The sequence below is a fragment of the Cydia strobilella genome, chromosome Z (assembly GCF_947568885.1).
Source record: "Cydia strobilella chromosome Z, ilCydStro3.1, whole genome shotgun sequence".
Classification (NCBI taxonomy): domain Eukaryota; kingdom Metazoa; phylum Arthropoda; class Insecta; order Lepidoptera; family Tortricidae; genus Cydia; species Cydia strobilella.
In genome coordinates this window covers 14,838,623-14,858,386 of record NC_086068.1, presented here as the reverse complement: position 1 = coordinate 14,858,386, position 19,764 = coordinate 14,838,623, and the positions used below count along the sequence as shown (strand labels likewise).

Below are 19,764 nucleotides of genomic sequence, written 5' to 3'. Positions count from 1 at the left end.
CGGGCATAGATATTGAAACAAGAACCTACCTAATAAATAAATAATCTTACGAAGACTGTCTCGAACAGAACAGCATTTGAAGTAGGTACTCGTACCTCATGTACCTAACACAGAACAGAAGGTCCAAGGTAATGACTCGTGATTCTCCTGCTTGATTTTTATTAATATCAACAATTATCATGATTTAAAACTACCTACTCGCGGTGTATGATGACAGGATGACACAATAAAGTAACAATGACAATTTTTGTACTAACCTCAGATCTTGGGAATCGTCTTGTTCAAATATTTGATCATGATCTTCTTGTGATAAATTAAGCTCGCTGAATTGCTGCTCCACGGAATTCGACATTTCACTTATATTCAAGACACAATTATTTCGATAAAATACTGAACAGGTAGAATGACGTTAGAATATCTATGAAAAAAACACTCAAAATTATCACGTTGCCATAAAATCCTGGGTATGTGTGTAATCCGGAGCAAAGAGGGAATACCGGTAGTCCCAGCCACCGTCAAGATGCCCTTCGTCGCGTATCCAGAGCGCGATAATGTTGAGCGTCGCGAGGATACTTCCAGTGGTATGCCGGCCGGTGTGTACATACACGTGGTTCCTTGGTATTCAACGTAGGTATCTGTTTATTTTTGTATTACATAATACGTATGGTCCGAAGTAAGCAAGGTACGGCGCGGAATGCGACCGGTGACGGCGACGGACTGATCGGCGGACAGCGGCGTCGCTTTGCCGAGCGAGCGGCGGACTCGCTCGGTTAACGATTCGGAGGAGAAGGGATGGACGCAAGTAGCACGTGTGCGCCGCCGTGTGTAAGGTACGATGTGCTGGCTATCAAGATCACTTCTCAACTGAGCTGCCTGGCTAACTGATGTGGTACTTCGCGTGTGTGACTAAACGGACGACAACGCCGCCGAGTCGATTCTCTGTGCATCCATTTCGTGCAGATTTTGTTTGAGAATGCGCGCGCTGGGCGTGGTTCTGCTCGGGGCCCGAGGGGAGAGCGAGCGCGGTACGAGTATAGTGAAGCGCGTGTATCGATTAACTTGTATCGAGATTAGTAACAGGACTGACAGGTGATTTTATCTTTTATAATATAGTAAACATTAAAAAAGCTCCAAATCCTATAAAAAATCATTGATTTCTCATGAGAAATAATTTATTTGTTATTGAAGAAGTTACTTACCGAGATTTTAAAGGTCAAAAATAATTGGATGATGATTGGATTGGATGATGGCATGATCACCTGGGTGATATCAAAGAGAATTGAGTGTATAGAGCATTGACATAAATCTTATGACGGGCCTTACGGGCAATAAGAATGGTGCTAGTTCAGCGGTGTCACTCACGAATTCGAATCAATCGTGCAGTCTATAGGCCAGGAAATAAATGCCCAAAAAAAGGTATAGAGGGAAATGCAACACAATTTTTAACTTCGTAGCTTTGTTTGGACTAGTTAGGAGATGAACATATCAAAAGTCCCCGGCCGTAACCCTGGTGCTGGGGGGGAGAGGGGGGTTTGAAGGTTCCATTTTTCGGTTTTTTTATTATATCTCGGAAACTATGCGTCTGAGCGGCTGCGGCTGATTCGGAAAGGTGTCAATGTTGATACCATAAATGAATTCAGCACCCCCGATTCAACGAAAACGTTACCAAACCCGGCCTAGCAGCTTTACTGATGTAGATAATCAAGATAAAAATGAGAGGCCTAAATAAACTTTCAAGAGCGGATATTTCAAAAACTATACAAGATATCGAAAAACTTGACTGAATAAAACTTGTAACAAATTAAATCTCTTTTCATTTTGTATAAGTGGCCAAGTCGCTCAGACACATAGTTTCCGGGATATAATCGAAAAACCGAAAAATGGAACCTTTAAACCCCCCTCTCCCCTCCAGCACCAGGGTTACGGCCGGGGACTTTTAATATGTTCATCTCCTAACTAGTCCAAACAAAGCTACTAAGTTAAAAATTGTGTTCCTAGCATTTCCCTCTATACCTTCTTATTGCTTGGCCTACTAACGCAACTAGTTGCGTTGCGACCAATCGCTCGCGTGATGGGAACTCATCAACCAATCAGGTGAAGTACTTTGACACAATTTTAATGCAACATATGTAATACATACGATGTGGCTGTACTTAATAAATAAAATAAAATAAAACCAATCGTGTGGTGGCGTTAGACTGCACGATTGGCTCAATTGTCATAGTAAATTTTGTAGTCACAGTAAATTTACTGCTATTTTTCGACAGGATTAAAACTTTTAGAACGCCATATGACTTCGACCCATGTCTTTCACTGATGTGCATGTATTAAAATTGTTAAATATCAAGCGGTATCGCCATCTACACGAGTATAGGCCAAAGGTATGACGTCATCTTTTCGAGCATACATTTTTCTTGATTTTCCGAGGCACGTTTTATTTTATCTTGTACACTTCATACTTCATAGATCTTTGGTGACATTATTATCCCAAGAAACAAGGGACGGACTGTCTATATCTCGTGCGAGATGTTGTGGGTTATTCCCACTAGTTACCACCAAGTTGTTACCAGGGAATACTGGGAATTTTTTTCCCACCTTTATCACTTGGGAATTATTTTTCCCAGTAGTTACCACTGGTAAAAGGTGTGTGATTTTTTTTCCCAGTAGTTACCACCTAAATTTTGTTAGAGTTCAATACTAATAAAAACAGTATAAATACAGGGTCTTTTTAGGGTTCCGTACCCAAAGGGTAAAAACGGGACCCTATTACTAAGACTCCGTTCACTCCGTTGTCTGTCTGTCTGACAGACCGTTGAAATTTTCACAGATGATGTATTTCTGTTGCCGCTATAACAACAAATACTAAAAACAGAATAAAATAAATATTTAAGGGGGGCTTCCCATACAACAAACGTGATTTTTTTTGCCGTTTTTTGCGTAATGGTACGGAACCCTTCGTGCGCGAGTCCGACTCGCACTTGGCCAGTTTTTAATATTTTTTGTTATAATAAATTGACTAGTGTTTAATTTCAGTAAACTGCCTTAAAATGATCAAAAATACTAAAACATAAAATAACAAAATTTTGGTGGTTTGGTTACCAATGGTAACTACTGGGAAAAAAAAATCTCAGTAGTTACCACCAAAGAGGTGGTAAGTTGGAAAAAAAAACCCCAGTTACCACTGGTAAAAACTTGGTGGTAACAAGTGGGAATAACCCGATGTTGTCAATTGTTGTCTCTGTTCATTCGTGCTTAGCTTATAGAAAATCACTACACCTTATAAAACTAAGTCCCCCGCCGCGTCTGTCTGTTTGTGTGTATGTATGTTCGCAATAAACTCAAAAACTACTGAACAGATTTTGCATGCGGTTTTCACCTATCGATACAATTATTCTTGAGCAAGGTTTAAGTGTATAATTTGTTTACGCGTGCGAATCCGGGGCGGGTCGTTAGTGACGAGTGAGAGAAAGTGGAGACTCAAAATATTTTCACATTATTGACTAATAAGATTAGGACGTGTAATGCTTTGACCCTTGACCAGGCCGCGAAGAACAAGCGTGTCTTAAAAAGCGTATTATATAGATTCGAAACCGTATGAAACGTCTTGTACGAAATGGTAATAATAATAACAATAGTTGGATATGTTACTGTAACCAGAAAAAAAAGTGGGATACGGTAATCCCATTGCCTGTCTGGGTAATGTACCGACATATTCAATTGTGTGTGTGTGTGTGTGTGTGTTAAGTGTATTCTTTACCAGGCTAAGGGATATATGTATCCCACATAAATACCAGGATACGACAAGTCAGTTGACCGGGCTATGTGCAGAATAGCTCCCACATAGTAAAACTCTAACAAGGCAATGGGATAGAGTCATCCCACATCCTAATTCTGGTCATAATACAAAAATGCATGAATGTTCAGTAAAGTACAAGATTGCAGTCAAAATCTACAAAATAGCAAAAATTGCTCCAACTCTGTTTTTAATTCGCTGAAAATAAGGAATGTTTTCGGATTTCGCCATAAACCACTGATTCAAATGGCTGCCAGACTCATTATTGGATTTGGAAGCATGTTGTGAATGAAGATCATAAATAATATTTTCAGGGATTGATATATGTTTGGCAGTAGATTTAGAGTTAAACCTGACTATGGTAAACGAAATACTACGTGGGATACATATATCCCTCAGCCTGGTAAAGGGTTAAATTCGTACGACCGTAGGCAGCAAAAAAGGAAGTTGTTACTCAGCGTCTATTTACCGAGCAAGACACTAAAGTGTGTACTTAATAATTATTAACCTTTTGGCCGCCGCTGACATAAAGTGAAAAATCAGTACATTTCGTGCCCCACACGCCACGACTTGATATGTTATATTATACGGGTTGTGTTGTATTATCGGGGTGTATGTACGGTAGTACTGTTAGTTTTTCTGTGGTTGTATCAGAGGGGTGTCACTTCGCAGTTTAGGTACATTTGGCCGCCGCGCCTCCCGGGCAGGCGCATGGCAATGGACTGCCGCTCGGCTCGCACGATAGTCGTGTCACGTGGCGCTCGCGCAACGTTGAAAATACACAATGACTTCGAAACCTAAATCTCGATCTAATCCGTATAAAAGATATTGTTCTGTTGACTGTGTCTGATTAAACGGAAGAACAAGGAAGCAGAAAAAACTTTTTTTTTTAAATTTCGGACGATATTGAAGGGCGCACAATAACATTGTGTTTACAGAATCAACGTTTGTAATTCCTACATATTTATCTTAAAAATTATAAATCAGTAGGCATAGGTACAAAAAAATGTCAAGTGACAACCCCGTGCCGACACTCACAGCTCGGTCATATAACTGTGGCGCGTGTTTCACGGTTCGTGCGCCGTTATAAGTTTCAATTTTGCTTGCAGGCGGCGAGTATAGGTATAATTTTATACCTAAATCTGAGTTTTGTAAAGGAGTGATTATTCTGTACGGTAGTACTATTAGTTATTCTGTGGTTGTATACGTGCAATTTTTGACATGGCGATGATGACACTATCACCTGATTGACGTGGCGGCGAAAAGGTTAATCAATAATCGCTGGCTGTTCACACTACCGGGTGAGTACTTTTTTCCGCCGAAAAACATTAATTGGCAGAATGAGACATGAGACGGAAATGAGCCTACATAAAAATATGTATGGCCTAAATGAAAGCAGCTATATTACCGTAAAACTGTACAACTTTGCCCGCTTTTTGCAGGGTTTAACTTTTTTTTCAAGTTTGTTGGTCCATATTGCATTACTTATCTGTGACAATAACATATTGACATACTCTTCTTTGCGTGAGTGAGCAAACCATAGTCGAAATAAGTTTCTGTACTGTAGAAAATGGGTCTTAAACAGGCAGGCCAAAAAAATGAAAAAATTTCAAGATTGCCCACTTTTGCTTACAGTCTCTTAACTCCACGATTATCAACTTTATGGTCATGAATCAAAGTCTATAATCCAGAATAAACATGGCATAGTTTTGTCGTATAGGTATTAAGTCACTAAGTTCAGTAATTCACCTCCAAACTTATGTGGGCAGTCATAAAAAAAAATTGCGATTCTTTATACAAAATCCTAAATATGCTAGGGTTGTCCATCTTCACTTTTACCCAAATTATAAAGAAACAATCAATAATGAACATAATTTTTTTTAACTGCAAAGGAAGTATACAAAAATATATAAATAACAAAAATATTAATTATTCAAAAGCACTTCCATTTTTACTAAGCATTAAAAGTAGGTTACTACAGATAACATAACAAGAAACTTTTTTAAACTGCAAAGGAAGTATAAAGTAATATAAATAAAGCGATTGTTGCTTATATTTCCTCTTAAAATTAGCAAAATAACTTTAAACAACGTTGCATGGTAAATGCCTCCTCGCACGTCAATAATAACATACCTACTAGTGACAACCCTAACGGTAAAAATGTGCTGGGCAATGTTGTGAAAAGTGATACGTAAATACGATCATGAGATTGCCCACGATCATAATTACAAAAGTAATGCATATAACGTGTTGAAACTTCGTCTACATCGTTTCTAAGCTGCATATTATTTACAGTTAAAACTACATCCCTGTAGGACTCTCCTGGACCGATATCCCACCGAAGTTTTTTTAACTTTTTTTGCCCGCCAAAAAACACGTCCTCACTTGAAGCCGGCTCACGCGTGACTGAAGTTAGGCACACGTCAACTAATAGGCCAGTGTTGTCAGCAATATGATTAGCTATAAACCACAGATTGAAAGGGAGGTGTATCTGTTACTAGTTTTATGATATTTCGCTTCTACTGAAATGTGATGCGGTGGGCAAAGCTATGTTGAAAAGGCAAAGTTGTAACTTTCTACGGTAACAGTCCACAAACACCAAAATCGGTAAAGATAGTTTAAAATAATCGAGTAGGACGACTAGCGCAGTCGACCGATATATACTGATTTTTGTTGTCATTAAAAACTAGGTACGTGTTAATATTTAAGTCCAGTAAAATGTTATGATTTTTTGATTTTATTACACGTATCTTATCGACATTAGTCAACCGTGTTCTAATCACTAAAAGCAATAGCAGTTCGTGAAGTATATTTGTTACTGGGTCCGTGCCACGGCGCCCCGCGCCCATGCGTTTTCTACAGCGTTCGCCCGGGGCCCGCGGAGGGCGGTCGCCCGACACCGCCTACTTCGTCTGGTACAGGCGTCATCCGCCTCGTGTCCCGCTTCACCTTAAAATTAAGTAGTCGAGACGTCGATCCAAGGAGAGAAAACGCCCTTGCTTACTTCGGCAGACAGACCACCCTCGCTCCACATTAAGTATCCGGTATCCCTAAACCTAGGTTAAAGTAGGTATTAGGTACATACCCAGCTGAGCAATATAATTATATAGGTATATTTTTTATTCGAACATGTTAGTCATTTTCTAACAAATAACAAATCAAAGCAAGTTTGTCAGCAATAAATAAAGTAAACAGGTAATTTAGCGGTAGTAGTTGGCCGGGCAGCATGCGGCGTACGACAACGGACAGAACAAGACGTGTGCACAGACAGACGCGGGCGGGCATGAACCACTACCGCGCACATGCACGTGCTGCGAGCGCACACTAATTAATCGCACACAACTGTAACCCGCCACTCATTTATACTAATAGCAACACCGGATATAGGTATCTAGAGCGAAGTGGCCAAAATGTGAAACGCAATGCTGTGATGATGCGAGAAAAAAATAAATTCAAGAGAAATAGTTATTTGTGCAACAAGAGAGGAAAGTTGGTTTTTCTTGTAAGTGTTTATTTTGAGTCCCGCGACAAATTAAATGTTAATTATTTTTTAACATTTATAGAGGATAGTCAGTATAGTCACAGTCACTTGGTATGTATTTTGGAATGATCCATTCAGTGATTTTCAATTTAGAGCAGTTCAGTCAAGTGTGGATTGCGAAATTTTTGAACGTTTTCTAATAATTTGTTAGACGAAGTAGTGAAAATGTAACAGTATGTTATATATTTGTGATCTACTCACAAAGCCCTTTCATTTGTTACCCCACATAGTATGATAAAAAAAAAGTAAAAAAACTCTGTACTGCCGACTTTTTGACGTCCCAGCAACTACCCCCACCACTTTCGCGCTTGTCATCTCATATATTTGTGTTCGGGACATCACACTGAATGCACTGATACCAAATATTATATCCATGTCTGCGAGGACATGAGCGAAAAGTAACCTAAAGCACAGATTATATAATAGTTCTTACGAACAGATACTTATCTCTCAAAGAAAACACAAATACCTACCGTTTTGATACCTACACAAAAATACAATGAAGTGACCTTCAACGCGCCGCTCCCCGCACCGCGCGCACCGGCACAAACGCTAGGGTTGCCGACGCTTAGGTATCAGGTAGATATCTAGGCTATAAATGTGTCTTAAAAAACATTACCTACATCTTTAAAACAATTTAATAGTACCTACGTAGCTTGTAACTATCGTAAAAATAATAACAGTAGGTATATTGAGAATGTCTACTTACTTTTCCTCATCCGTCTAAAGAGGAAAAAACTACATTTTTTATTTGTTTTGTTGTTTCTGCATCCATCCACACTACAATCTGTGTTATTTGTTCGTGACGAAGACATTTCTTTGGCATAGCGCGCGGTGACGTGCGTGCGTACTGCGTGAGCGCGTGTGGCATGGCAACCAACTGGCTAGCTTGAGTCCCGCCGGCGGGAAGCGAGTCGTAGGTATAAATCCGAGCTCGCGCGGAGAGTTCCATAGGCCAAAGCCTGTTCCGTCAAGCTACTATATCATACAATAAAGAAAAAAGGCGGCAATCGAACCCCGCGTCTTCAGCTTACGCGGCTTAGGCTGAAGACGCGGGTTCGATTCCCGCCTTTTTTCTTTAGTGTATGATATATATTTCAGTTTATAATTTATACAATAGTAGTGTGACTACTTAAAAAACACAAATCAAAATATTTCATAAAATAATTTGATTTGTTGTTATATGTGAAAATTGTTGGATAGATGGCGGCGCCATCTCTTTCGCTATACCGTAATCCAGTAAAAGGATTCGTATAGGAGGTGCAAGCATTCAGTGCTCGCTCTTAGAGTTGGTCAAAGGCGCCTAGCCTTTCAAAGATAGCATACACCAGAGAATGCGGGTTCGATTCGATTCCCGCCTCGTCCACCGGTGGACTGTCTGTGTCTGTCCGTCCGTCCGTATGTCACAGCCACTTTTCTCTGAAACTATAAGAACTATACTGTTGAAACTTGGGAGGTAGATGTATTCTGTGAACCGCATTAAGATTTTCACACAAAAATAGAAAAAAATAAATAAATTTTGGGGGGTTCCCCATACTTGGAACTCACTCAATTTTTTTTTCATCAAACCCATACGTGTGGGGTATCTATGGATAGCTCTTCAAAAATGATATTGAGGTTTATAATATATTTTTTTGTACCCACCCCCACCCCTGTAACTTCTAAAATAAGAGAATGATAAAACTGAAAAAATATATGATGTACATTACCATGCAAACTTTCACCGAAAATTGGTTTGAACGAGATCTAGTAAGTAGTTTTTTTTTAATACGTCATAAATCGTACACCGCAATTTACCTTTCACTCACGTTTCGCATAAAAAATACATTGTTAAAATTATGTAATGTACGGAACCCTTGGTGCGCGAGACCGTCTTGCACTTGGCCGGTTTTTTCTTTAGTGTATGTTATCTTTTTCAGTTTATAATAAGATTGGATTGTATTATATTCTAATTAGTAAGGTATTGATTTGTTGCATATTATCCTCTTTACAAAGAATTAAAATCATAACACATTTTCCGGGTAAAAATTTCAAATGTATGCGGCTGACCTGAAGATGTAAAGGGGCCCACTGACTATCAGTCTGCCGGACGATATCGGCCTGTCAGTTAGAACAAAAATTTGACAGTTCCGAACAACAGACAGGCCGATATCGTCCGGCGGACTGATAGTCAGTGGGCCCCTTAAGTCAAATTCACGCCTCGACTTTGACAGGTGATGTAGATGGCGCTGTACGGCTCCGTATGCAAAAGTTGACAATTTAGTGGTGCAGTATAACTACTGTCGGGTATTAAGTATAGGTATGTATGTATATCTTGTATCACCTAAAAAATTACACCCTTACCTACCACTTCTTAAATGAACTGTATAGAAATAATGTAAATACGGAGCGCAAAGGCTAAGAGAAAACATCGATTTCAATATTGTATTATGTTATGTGTTGTATGGTATTTATATTTATAGCGGAAGCCGCTCGACCCCAATTACAAAGAAATACCGCAAATCGATGTACAGGTTAGCCGTTTGGCACACTCCTACTAGAGGTCAAAACAAATTTTTTGACCCGCATTTCGTAAAAAAATTTCCCCGGGGGAGGGGGAGTAGTAAAACATTTTTTTTTTGTATGAAAAAAAAAATATTTTTTTCTAAAACCTATAGTGTGGGGTTTCATATGAAAGGGCTATTTGAGGCGATTCTAAAAATATATCACATCATTACATTTCGGCCATTATTTTTTAATTACAACAAAGAGAATTTTCGAAACATACCAAGTCTGGGCTCCTCCAGATACGATATGGCTGATTTTTTTTTGTACAATATACCACAAATGATACGTGATATCCTCATATCCAACCCCGAGAAAGCAATTATGAAAATAATATCATTAACATTTTTTTTTTTCAATATTACAAACTGACACAGTTCTACTTCAATACCTATTTTAAGAGACTTATGGAACTGTACTGCAGATACGGTACATATTAATCATAAAATGATACGTAATATCCATATATCGAACGGGAAATACCTCTTTAACCCTTTAACTGCGCCTTTTCATCAGTTGGTATAGTTTGTTTAAATTTTGACACAAAATATTAAGATTGTATCCTTCAGATACGATATACCCTATCGATTTTTCTTTGTACAATATACCACAAATGATACGTAATATCTTATTATCTAACCCCAAGAAAGCAATTTTGAAAATAATTTCATTTAGATTTTATTTTAATTTTTCAATATTGTAATATTGAAAAGTTATACACATGAAAATATTAAAAAAATATTTAAAATATTTAATTAAATTATTTTCAAAATTGCTGTCTTGCGGTTAGATATCAAGATATTACGTATTAATTATGGTATATTGTAAAAAAAAATCAGTAAGGTACATATATCGTATCGATTTTTCTTTGTACAATATACCACAAATGATACGTAATATCTTATTATCTAACCCCAAGAAAGCAATTTTGAAAATAATTTCATTTAGATTTTTTTTTTCAATATAGTAATATTGAAAAATTATACACATGAAAAAGATTTAAAAAATAAAAAATATTAAAAATATTTAATTAAATTATTTGAAATTGCTGTCTTGCGGTTAGATATCAAGATATTACGTATTATTTATGGTATATTGTACAAAAAAATCAGTAAGGTACATATATCGTATCTGAAGGATACAATCTTGATATTTTGTGTCAAAAACAAAACATACTATACCGACCGATGAAAAGGCGCAGTTAAAGGGTTAAAGAGGTATTTCCCGTTCGATATATGGATATTACGTATCATTTTATGATTAATTTAATTTAATCATTTATTCTCATGTAACTGTGAGACATACATTTTGTTAGTAAAAAACAGTTTCAAAAGCGTTAGTACCTAAGCCTAATAACAATTATATCTATATAATATTGTCTTCGGTTACCGCGATAGTTACTCATGAAATAAAACTATGAAAACGGATTATATCGCGTATATTGAATTTATAATACATCCCGACGTTTCGAACCCTTTACAGCGTTCGTGGTCAACGGGTGACTGAGGAAAAATTACAAAGTGCAAAAATACCCACATACTAAAAATAATGAACAATCATAGACTATAAACTTTAAGGCTGGTTGTACATGCAAAATCGGTTCATAAGGCTAGTTATACACTACAATTATTTTCAAGAAAAGATATATATATATACGCGATAAAAAGTTTTTATCGCGGTTTATACCCCCGGGGAATTTTTTTTAGGAAATGCGGGTCAAAAAATTTGTTTTGACCTCTAGTATGCGTGTGCCAAACGGCTAACATGTACATCGATTTGCGGTTTTTTAATTCGAACGGGTTACACTATTAGGTATAAGTGTAAGGCCTGAGTGGACGCTCGAAGCGGAGCGTTCGGCGGGGCGTGCAGCGTGGCGTCGGGCTCACAAGTGATTTGAAATATCAGCAGCGTGTAGTGCACTAAGGCCTATACGTTTGCATTTGTTTAACATGCACGCGGTGCACGCCGCACGCCCCGCCCCGCTGCACGCCTAATAACTCGAGCATCCTCTCAGGCCTTACACTAACAGAGACGTTGGTCCAAGTGGCTAGCTCTTTTACATGTGCAATGCTAACCCAACAAGCTTTGTGGACGCGCTCGACAATAGGAACGCTTTGCATCACAATAACGGCAACAAACTATTCAGCATTCGCGTGATAAGCCAATCTTTCGGTTAGGCGCCATCCATTTTTATTACGCAAGACGATTTAGGGGGGGGGAGGGAGGTTGAACATATCTTATTTTTTTCTTACTGAAAGGGTTTTCATATAGTTCTTACGTAAGATCACAAATATCGTTTATTTTAAATTAACATATGTATATGAAATTATGACGTTTAAAATAACACTGAACACTGACCCACACTATGCCCACACTCTATGCTATGAAACGCGTTGCAGTTAAATGTTTATTTTTTTTAATATACACTAACCAAAAGTGTACTTATTCACTTTTTCCTGTCGATCCTTACGTAATAGCCAATATACGGGGAGGGGGTCATCAGCCTTTTCTTATTTTTTCTCACATAGGGGAGGGAGGGGGTCAAAAACTGGCAAAATTCGTCTTACGTCATAAATGAATGGCGTCTTAAAGCTGATGCCATGTAAATATCACGACCCAGATTTAGTTCAAGGTGATCGAGTTTTTAACTTTTTAGTCTTGTCCCCTCGTTTCATCCTTCGATTAGTGCTCACAGGACGCCAGTTACATACACGGTGGCTAAAAAATAAGCGCATTCCCGTTGCCAAGGTTTTGGGATTATACTGATTACTGAGCAACTTTTGCTATGGGACCAACCCCGAAATCGCAAAACAAAATTTTACTGTTTCATACATTTTGGCTGGTCCATTTTCTATGGGAGGGTATATTTTTTTTCGAAATTTCGTGGTTGGTCCCATAGTAAAAGTTGCTCAGTATACCTAATCCCAAAACCTTCCTGGCAACGGGAATGCACTTATTTTTTAGCCACCCTGTATACTTCTCTCTAAGTCTGTGTTATAGGTATGCACACCGCAAATTAAGGTGCAATCTATGATTCCTTCCCACCTGTGCCCGAGAGACATATGGGAATAGGTGGCATTCCCATTCGTCCTGACTGGCAGATATGGGAAGGAATCGTTCCCATTAGTGCCCGTTTTTGTTTTTTAAGTAGTCACATTACTTACTACCTAATATATAAATTATAAATAAACTGAAATAGATATCATACACTAAAGAAAAAAGTGACCAAGTCCAACGGTGGCCGAGGCGGGAATCGAACCCGCGTCTTCAGCTTATTGTGTGGTATTGTGTTGGTTTTCACTATCTATGGATTGTGGAGGCCCAGGTATGTACTTTATTTAGCAGTTGATTTTAACATATTAATTTATTGTTTTTCTTGATTTTATATCCTTGAGATGTAAGCACCAGAAAACCTGGTATAAAAAAACAAGATTTGCATATTAAAAACTGTAATAGATGTCATATATTAAAGAAAAAGTGACGAAGCCCTCCATTGACCATGACGAAGTCCTGTAATTTTGTGCTGGCTAAAGCTAGAGCCCTGAATTTTCAGTGACGTATAGGGCAGGATTAGGCTTACATATATTCCCAAGAACATTCAATTTGAACTTGTAGTTTAAGAATTATTGCACGTCAAAGTTCCTTACTTTTGTCACTGACTCACTCACTCACCGATCATCATAATTCTAAGGTACTTCTAGCCAACCAACAAGCTTCAAATTTTAAACATTAGTAGTTTTTAGCTTAACAAGCCCTAAAAAACCTAAAAATATAGAAATATCAGTCACGTTTTAAAGATTTCGGAAATGCAATAAGTAAGTTTGTAGTCCTATATGAATATATGCTATTACAAAGTTACTTTTGCAGTTCCAACAAATAGTAGGTAAAGTAAAGGTCTATGTACGATGTGAGTAGGTATAAAGATGTGTAGAGTATGAGTATGGTATGGCTATGAGTATGGTAAGGATATGAATATGGTATAGGTTCATACCATACATATGGCACTCATGTGTGGGTATGGTGTGGGATGGGGACTATGGGGTATGAGTATTGTATGAATACAAGTATATCTTGGTATGGCCATGAGTATTGTACATGTACGAGTACGAGTAACGTACGGGTGTTAAAACCGCATCAATATTAGATATCTTTAATTTTTAATACACATAATGACTTGGCAATCGCACATAATGCTTTACTCGTACCGTACTCCTAAATATGTGTAATGCTCAAGCTCCATGTGATTAACGCTAGCGCTATGTTCAATTAGAATTATTTTTAATAGTTGACGATGATCCTTATGTCACTATGCAGCCGTGCAATGGCCAAGTCATTATATGTATTAAAAATTAGAGATATCTAATATTAACGGTTTTAACACCGCCTGGCACTGACTAAAATAACCGACTTGGTAGTATCAGAGATTAGTAGTAGAAGTATTGCGTTGCGAGACTGGCATCTTTTTATATGTATTGTTTTTGATGGGATTTATTTTTATGAAAAACATTAATTTGAGTAGCTTTGTTATGATGGTGATAATGATACATGTATATATATACAGGTTGTCCCTAGCCATTGGACAAAGCCAAAATGTACATATGCTTTAGGGTATTTAGAACCAGTATACAAAGTATTATAACAACCCGTGTAGCGGTTACGAAGAAATTAACAAATTACGATTTTTTACTTTGGAGCAGCCTGTATGTGTTAGTAGCTCCTGAGGCCATAAGTATGAAATTTCGACCTTTTTTATTATTAATGATACTAATAAGATTCTGACTTTTGACAAATGTCATCATTGCCGCACATTTCCTAACAAGTCAAAAGCACTGCCAATGATTAATACAGTGTATTTATTTTTGATGTCAATTATTGGAAATAACTTTTGTTTGAAAATTAGTTTTTGTATCTTGTTTCTAATTAAAATAGCCATTTTCATTTCTCATGCTCTGAAAGAGGGTCATTGTTGTTTTAAAAGGTGCGCAGAAAATGATACGTGTCTGCACTAGAGCATTTTACGTTCGAAGTACGATATTTTTAATTTTTTTACGATAAGCAATTGAAATTTGAGTTTAAATGGATTTGTTATACAATTTCCATTGTGATACTTGACTCTCCATTCCATAAATAACGATACTTTTGCCTGAATTTTTAATTGAAAGTTCCCTCAATAAATACTATAAAAATGTATTATTCGTCATGTTTTTGAAAAAACACATGCATTTTACTTTCCTCGTATTCGAAATGAAAAGTAGAGTGTTTAACTCGGGTGAAAGGCATCATTTCTGCCTCGGACTATTGGCGCTCTCACTGCGTTCGAGCGCCAAGACACCTCGGCAGAAATGAGTGCCTTTCATCCCTTGGTTAACAATCTACTATTATGCAACAAGTGCGGAAAGTGTATGATTTCCGACGAGTGGAATTTTATTCACGGCCGAGCAAAGCGAGCGAGTGTATAAAGGAATACGAGTCGGAAATCATCTTTACGCACGTGTATCATACAATATTTTACTATGCATTGTGCGAGTTAATAAAAAAACATATAATGGCAAATAATTTACATAATTATTAAAAGGAGTGTTTTAAATCGACACGAGTTGCGAATTACCTATTCGCACGTGTATCGTACAACGTTTTACAGTACATATGGCCCTTTAAACTTTCGACATTTGCACGAAAAGTGCTCTTTTCCGCACTAGTGCGAGAAAGTAGCACCATATGTACTGTAAAAAAAAATTGAAAACAAAAAGCACTAGAGCGGAAAAGTAGTACTTTCCGCATGATATGGCTCCGTAGGAAACGCACTTTTCGAGCACATGCATTGTAAAAATATTAAAGTAAGAGCATTCCTGAGAAGTAACCCTACATGGGATTTCAGAGTTAGTCCAATGGCTAAGGTCACCATATATATATACTGGGGTATATAGATATATGTATATGACGGACAGTTTGGTACAGTACAGACCTACAGAGTTATTCTTAGTATAGCAGTGAGGTAGTGTAGTGTAGTGACACTAGTGCTAGTGACGCACTATGATAGCGGCCGTGACCGTTACCGCTGCCGAGGCCGCGCCGGATTGACTCTTGGTCACTGACACGAGTGACACGTTACGTAACCGCGCCTCTAGTTGTGGGGAAGACTCACAAATGTTCCTAACCAGCCATATACCGTGACTATATTACATACAGTACCGGCCAATAATATATCACCTTTGAGTGTTTTTGTATGAGCTTATATACAGTAAATAATATAGGTTGGTTTATAGATTGCATATTTTACTAGTCATTTAGTACAAATTTATGATGAATATTGCAATGAAAATATTACAATAGGATACTCAGCATATTACTAAAAACCCTCTAGTAAAAAAATTAAGTTAAAAACACATTTAAAAAAAACCTCTATGAAAAAACCATTACATGAGACCAATTTTTCTCATCGCCCGTACAAAGGAATACTACTAGACTACCTAAAGCAGTGAGGTGGAAGTCACTCACAAATATATAAAAAAAGTTATACCGTAAAAACAATGAGAGGTGATATATTATTTGCCGATACTGATATAACTCTGCCGTGTATGCAAATATTATACTTATTTGGAAAATCGTTGGACTAATAGGTAGAACTAAGAAGATAGTCAAAATACAAAAACAAATTTGCGCTGCCACTACGTGTAGCTATTACGTGTGTGATAATGATAGTGATTGGTTCAGTAGAGTTGGATGGTGCATTATTAACGTATTTATCTACACACATATCATAAACCCTCTATGATGCCTTCAAAATCCGTAAATAATGGCCAACATTAAGATAAACTGTTTTGTTACAGCAAATTTTTTATCTGTGAAAATGTTATTATTGCTAAATAATAACATCGATTTCGATAATATTATTATATTCAAATTTCGAACATGTCTGAAAAAAAAAGATCTATTCTAATATCAGTCGAGATGACGTTTTATTCGAAATGAAATGTCAATTGCATACAAATTTGACAAATCTCGCTTGTTAGTTGGTATCGAACGAATCGAACGATATGGCAATCGACCCCCACTCTAGTTTCTCTGAATTAAAAAAAAAAACTACGGATGCGTGACATGCGTGAAAAAAGTTTTCTTTGCCGCCGTTTGACGTGCAGTTTATCTTTTAATTAGTTTGTAAGTAAAAAATAATTTGTTTTGTTGTTTTTAAAGTAACTCTAGGAAAAGTTTTGTGTAAAATGTATGATAAAGATATTTCGGAGACGCCACCTCATATCCGCGAATTCCGCCAGAGAGCAACTATGCCCCAATGTCGGCTGTAATATGAGGTTAGTGAATATATCATAGAAAGTTTATAATATGTGTGTAGATAAAGCAGTGTATGTAACTGTACATAATTAGGCATTAAAACACTCGTGTGATTCTATTATGAAACGAACGTAGTGAGTTTTACCCACACTTGAGTTTTAATGCCGTTCATTATGTAGCAGTCACATAAACTACTATTAAAGCTAACCTACTAAAATGTTACGCAAACCGAATAGGGATCCTTATACCAAAGATAGTTATAACTTATACAAATCAACAGGTAGGTAGAGCCGTCCGAACGTACAAACCTTCCAAACAGGTAAATTTAACTGCCGAGTAATTTATCTACAACAACATTAACAAGTTGCTGCAGAAGATGGGCGGGTGTCACCTTGTTATACAGGGTCAGAAATGAGTTCATCCGTGGCAGTTTTAAAGTCAGACCCATTGAAGAAAAACTCGCTGAAAACCGTCTTAGGTGGTATGGACACGTAATGAGAAATGGGATGTGGCTAGGGAAAGAGAGAGAACAACATTAACAAGTTATGAATTGACTCTTGTTAGCTGTTATACCGGGTGTTTCCTGTAACAGGAGCATTAAATTAAACTGGAGGCTGTACTCCTCAGCCTCAGGAAACACCCCGGTATATGTATATATGGTACTGACTATACTATAAGTTACACCGTAGGTCTTATAGTTTCATCCTACTCCTATCCTATGTCATTCGAAAACGATTCAATAATATTTTTTTAGGAAAGTTAATTTTTTAAATGTGTACCTAACCTACATAATAACTTTTTATAAATATGACCTACCTACCTATGCACTTTTGCCAACCCACATGGATAAAAACTTGGATGTACCGAGTTCTAACATAAATTCTAACGGCGGCAGCTGTGCGTGCGCCTGCGCCGGCCGGTTAACAGACAGCCCCTCTAATAGGTACCCAAAATACACACAAGAACATTATTTGAAGGTCCCATTGTGCCGGTACACCAGCTGCTAGGGCCTTGGGATTCGAGCTCGCACTATGGTCCGAACCCGAACGACCCACCCCGCCTCGACGCCACTGATGTTATAACGTCATGTTCCTTGGCGTGCCACACCACATCACATCCCTATAACTGGTCAGTTAAATTACTTTAGACTGGTCGTTTAAACCGCCTTTCATAAAATGTACCTACTACATATTTTCAATTGACTTTGTATTATCTACGTACTTGTTCCAGACGAAAAATTATTCTATCTTACCCTTGATTAGGATAGCAGGGTAACGGTTAAATTATACGAACCTTGAATACGGCCAAAAAGTAATAATAAAAATACGAGGTCGTTGCGAACGTTAGAAGGCATCCGCTCACATTTGCTATTATGGCGACCCTTCCAAAATGCGAATTAATTGGCGATCAGGTTTAATTAAAGCATGATATATTCGTATTATAATGGCGGTCTTGTTATAATCACGGGATGGATAGTTCCTATTTTTTTTAAGTGTACGATACAGGAACGACTGTCGGTCAAGAAAATCAGATCAATAAATTGGTTTTATGGCTCCTCTACACGATGGGCCATCATACTGGCCCACTAAGATGGGCCAGCGTGTAGAGAGGGTAGTGGTGTCGGATGGCTTATGGCGCGGCGGGATGGCGATGGGATGGCCACTGTGTCGGTTTCTCCTCCGCACATCATGGCTCCTCTACACGATGGCCCAGCGTAGGCCAGTCTAAGGGACGCAGCTATGCGGTGGAATGAGATAGCAATATCACTTGCTCCCTCTAACGCATAAATGCGTCCCTTGGACTGGCCTACGCTGGGTCATCGTGTAGAGGAGCCCTCAAAGGTAGTGGGCCAGCGATGGTGCGTACGCATCTACACGTGGCCCATTCCATAGTGCGTGCTATCAACCATCGCATGGCTATCACAGGGCTCAGCGCTGGGCCATCGTGTAGAGGAGCCATAACCATCGCATGGCCGTCTCGCTGGTTCAGCGCTGATGGGCCATCGTGTAGAGAAGCCATTAAACATAGTGTGGTGAATATTGACAGCATCTCCCTGGATATTGACATCATGGAAAATATTTTTACACCATGGCTTAACTTAATACAGGAAACCTAAATACAGTTGTTGTTCCTCGGTCTCAAAAAGGCACAAGGCGGACTGGCGGACACGCTATTGACGTTATACCTACATCAAAAATCATTTGCGTTTCTATGTGTGAACGGCACGTCTGTACACGCGGCATGCGTCACTGTGTAAGTTGCTTAAAAAGTTTAAAAACAGTACTGAGCGGTCGGCAAAAGGTCGTCAATCTGCTATCGCGGGGCGAGGTAATTCGAATCGGGCCGGGGCGGTGCGTGGCCATTCGGTATGATAATACTATTACTTATTCTGTAAAAAAGGTAAGCATAATAATAACACGCAACCCTTCCAAAAGGCGGCTAATCCCAGCAAGGTTAACGAGTTTAGTAAATTGTTAGGTAGCTGTTCTTTAGACGGGTTACAAACAGGTACCTAGTACTTAGGTATAATTATGTATTTATACATAATAGGAATAAGTACGCAAACGCATGTACATATATTCATACGATTCAGACT

General features: G+C 38.1%; 1 protein-coding gene across 4 annotated transcripts in view; it reads right to left on the bottom strand.

Annotated features, from left to right (window-relative positions):
* LOC134754252 (insulin-like growth factor 2 mRNA-binding protein 1) overlaps positions 1–19,764 on the bottom strand; it is a 112,748-nt gene that overhangs the window by 39,581 nt on the left and 53,403 nt on the right. Inside the window, exon 1 of one of the 4 annotated variants that reach the window (XM_063690453.1) lies at positions 258–948. The exons of the other annotated variants lie outside the window; for them this stretch is intronic. Within the exon in view, the coding sequence (XP_063546523.1) occupies positions 258–352 (95 nt within the window). The 5' untranslated portion in view covers positions 353–948. Of the gene's footprint in view, positions 1–257; positions 949–19,764 lie in introns of those variants that run through there. 4 annotated transcript variants of the gene reach the window in all.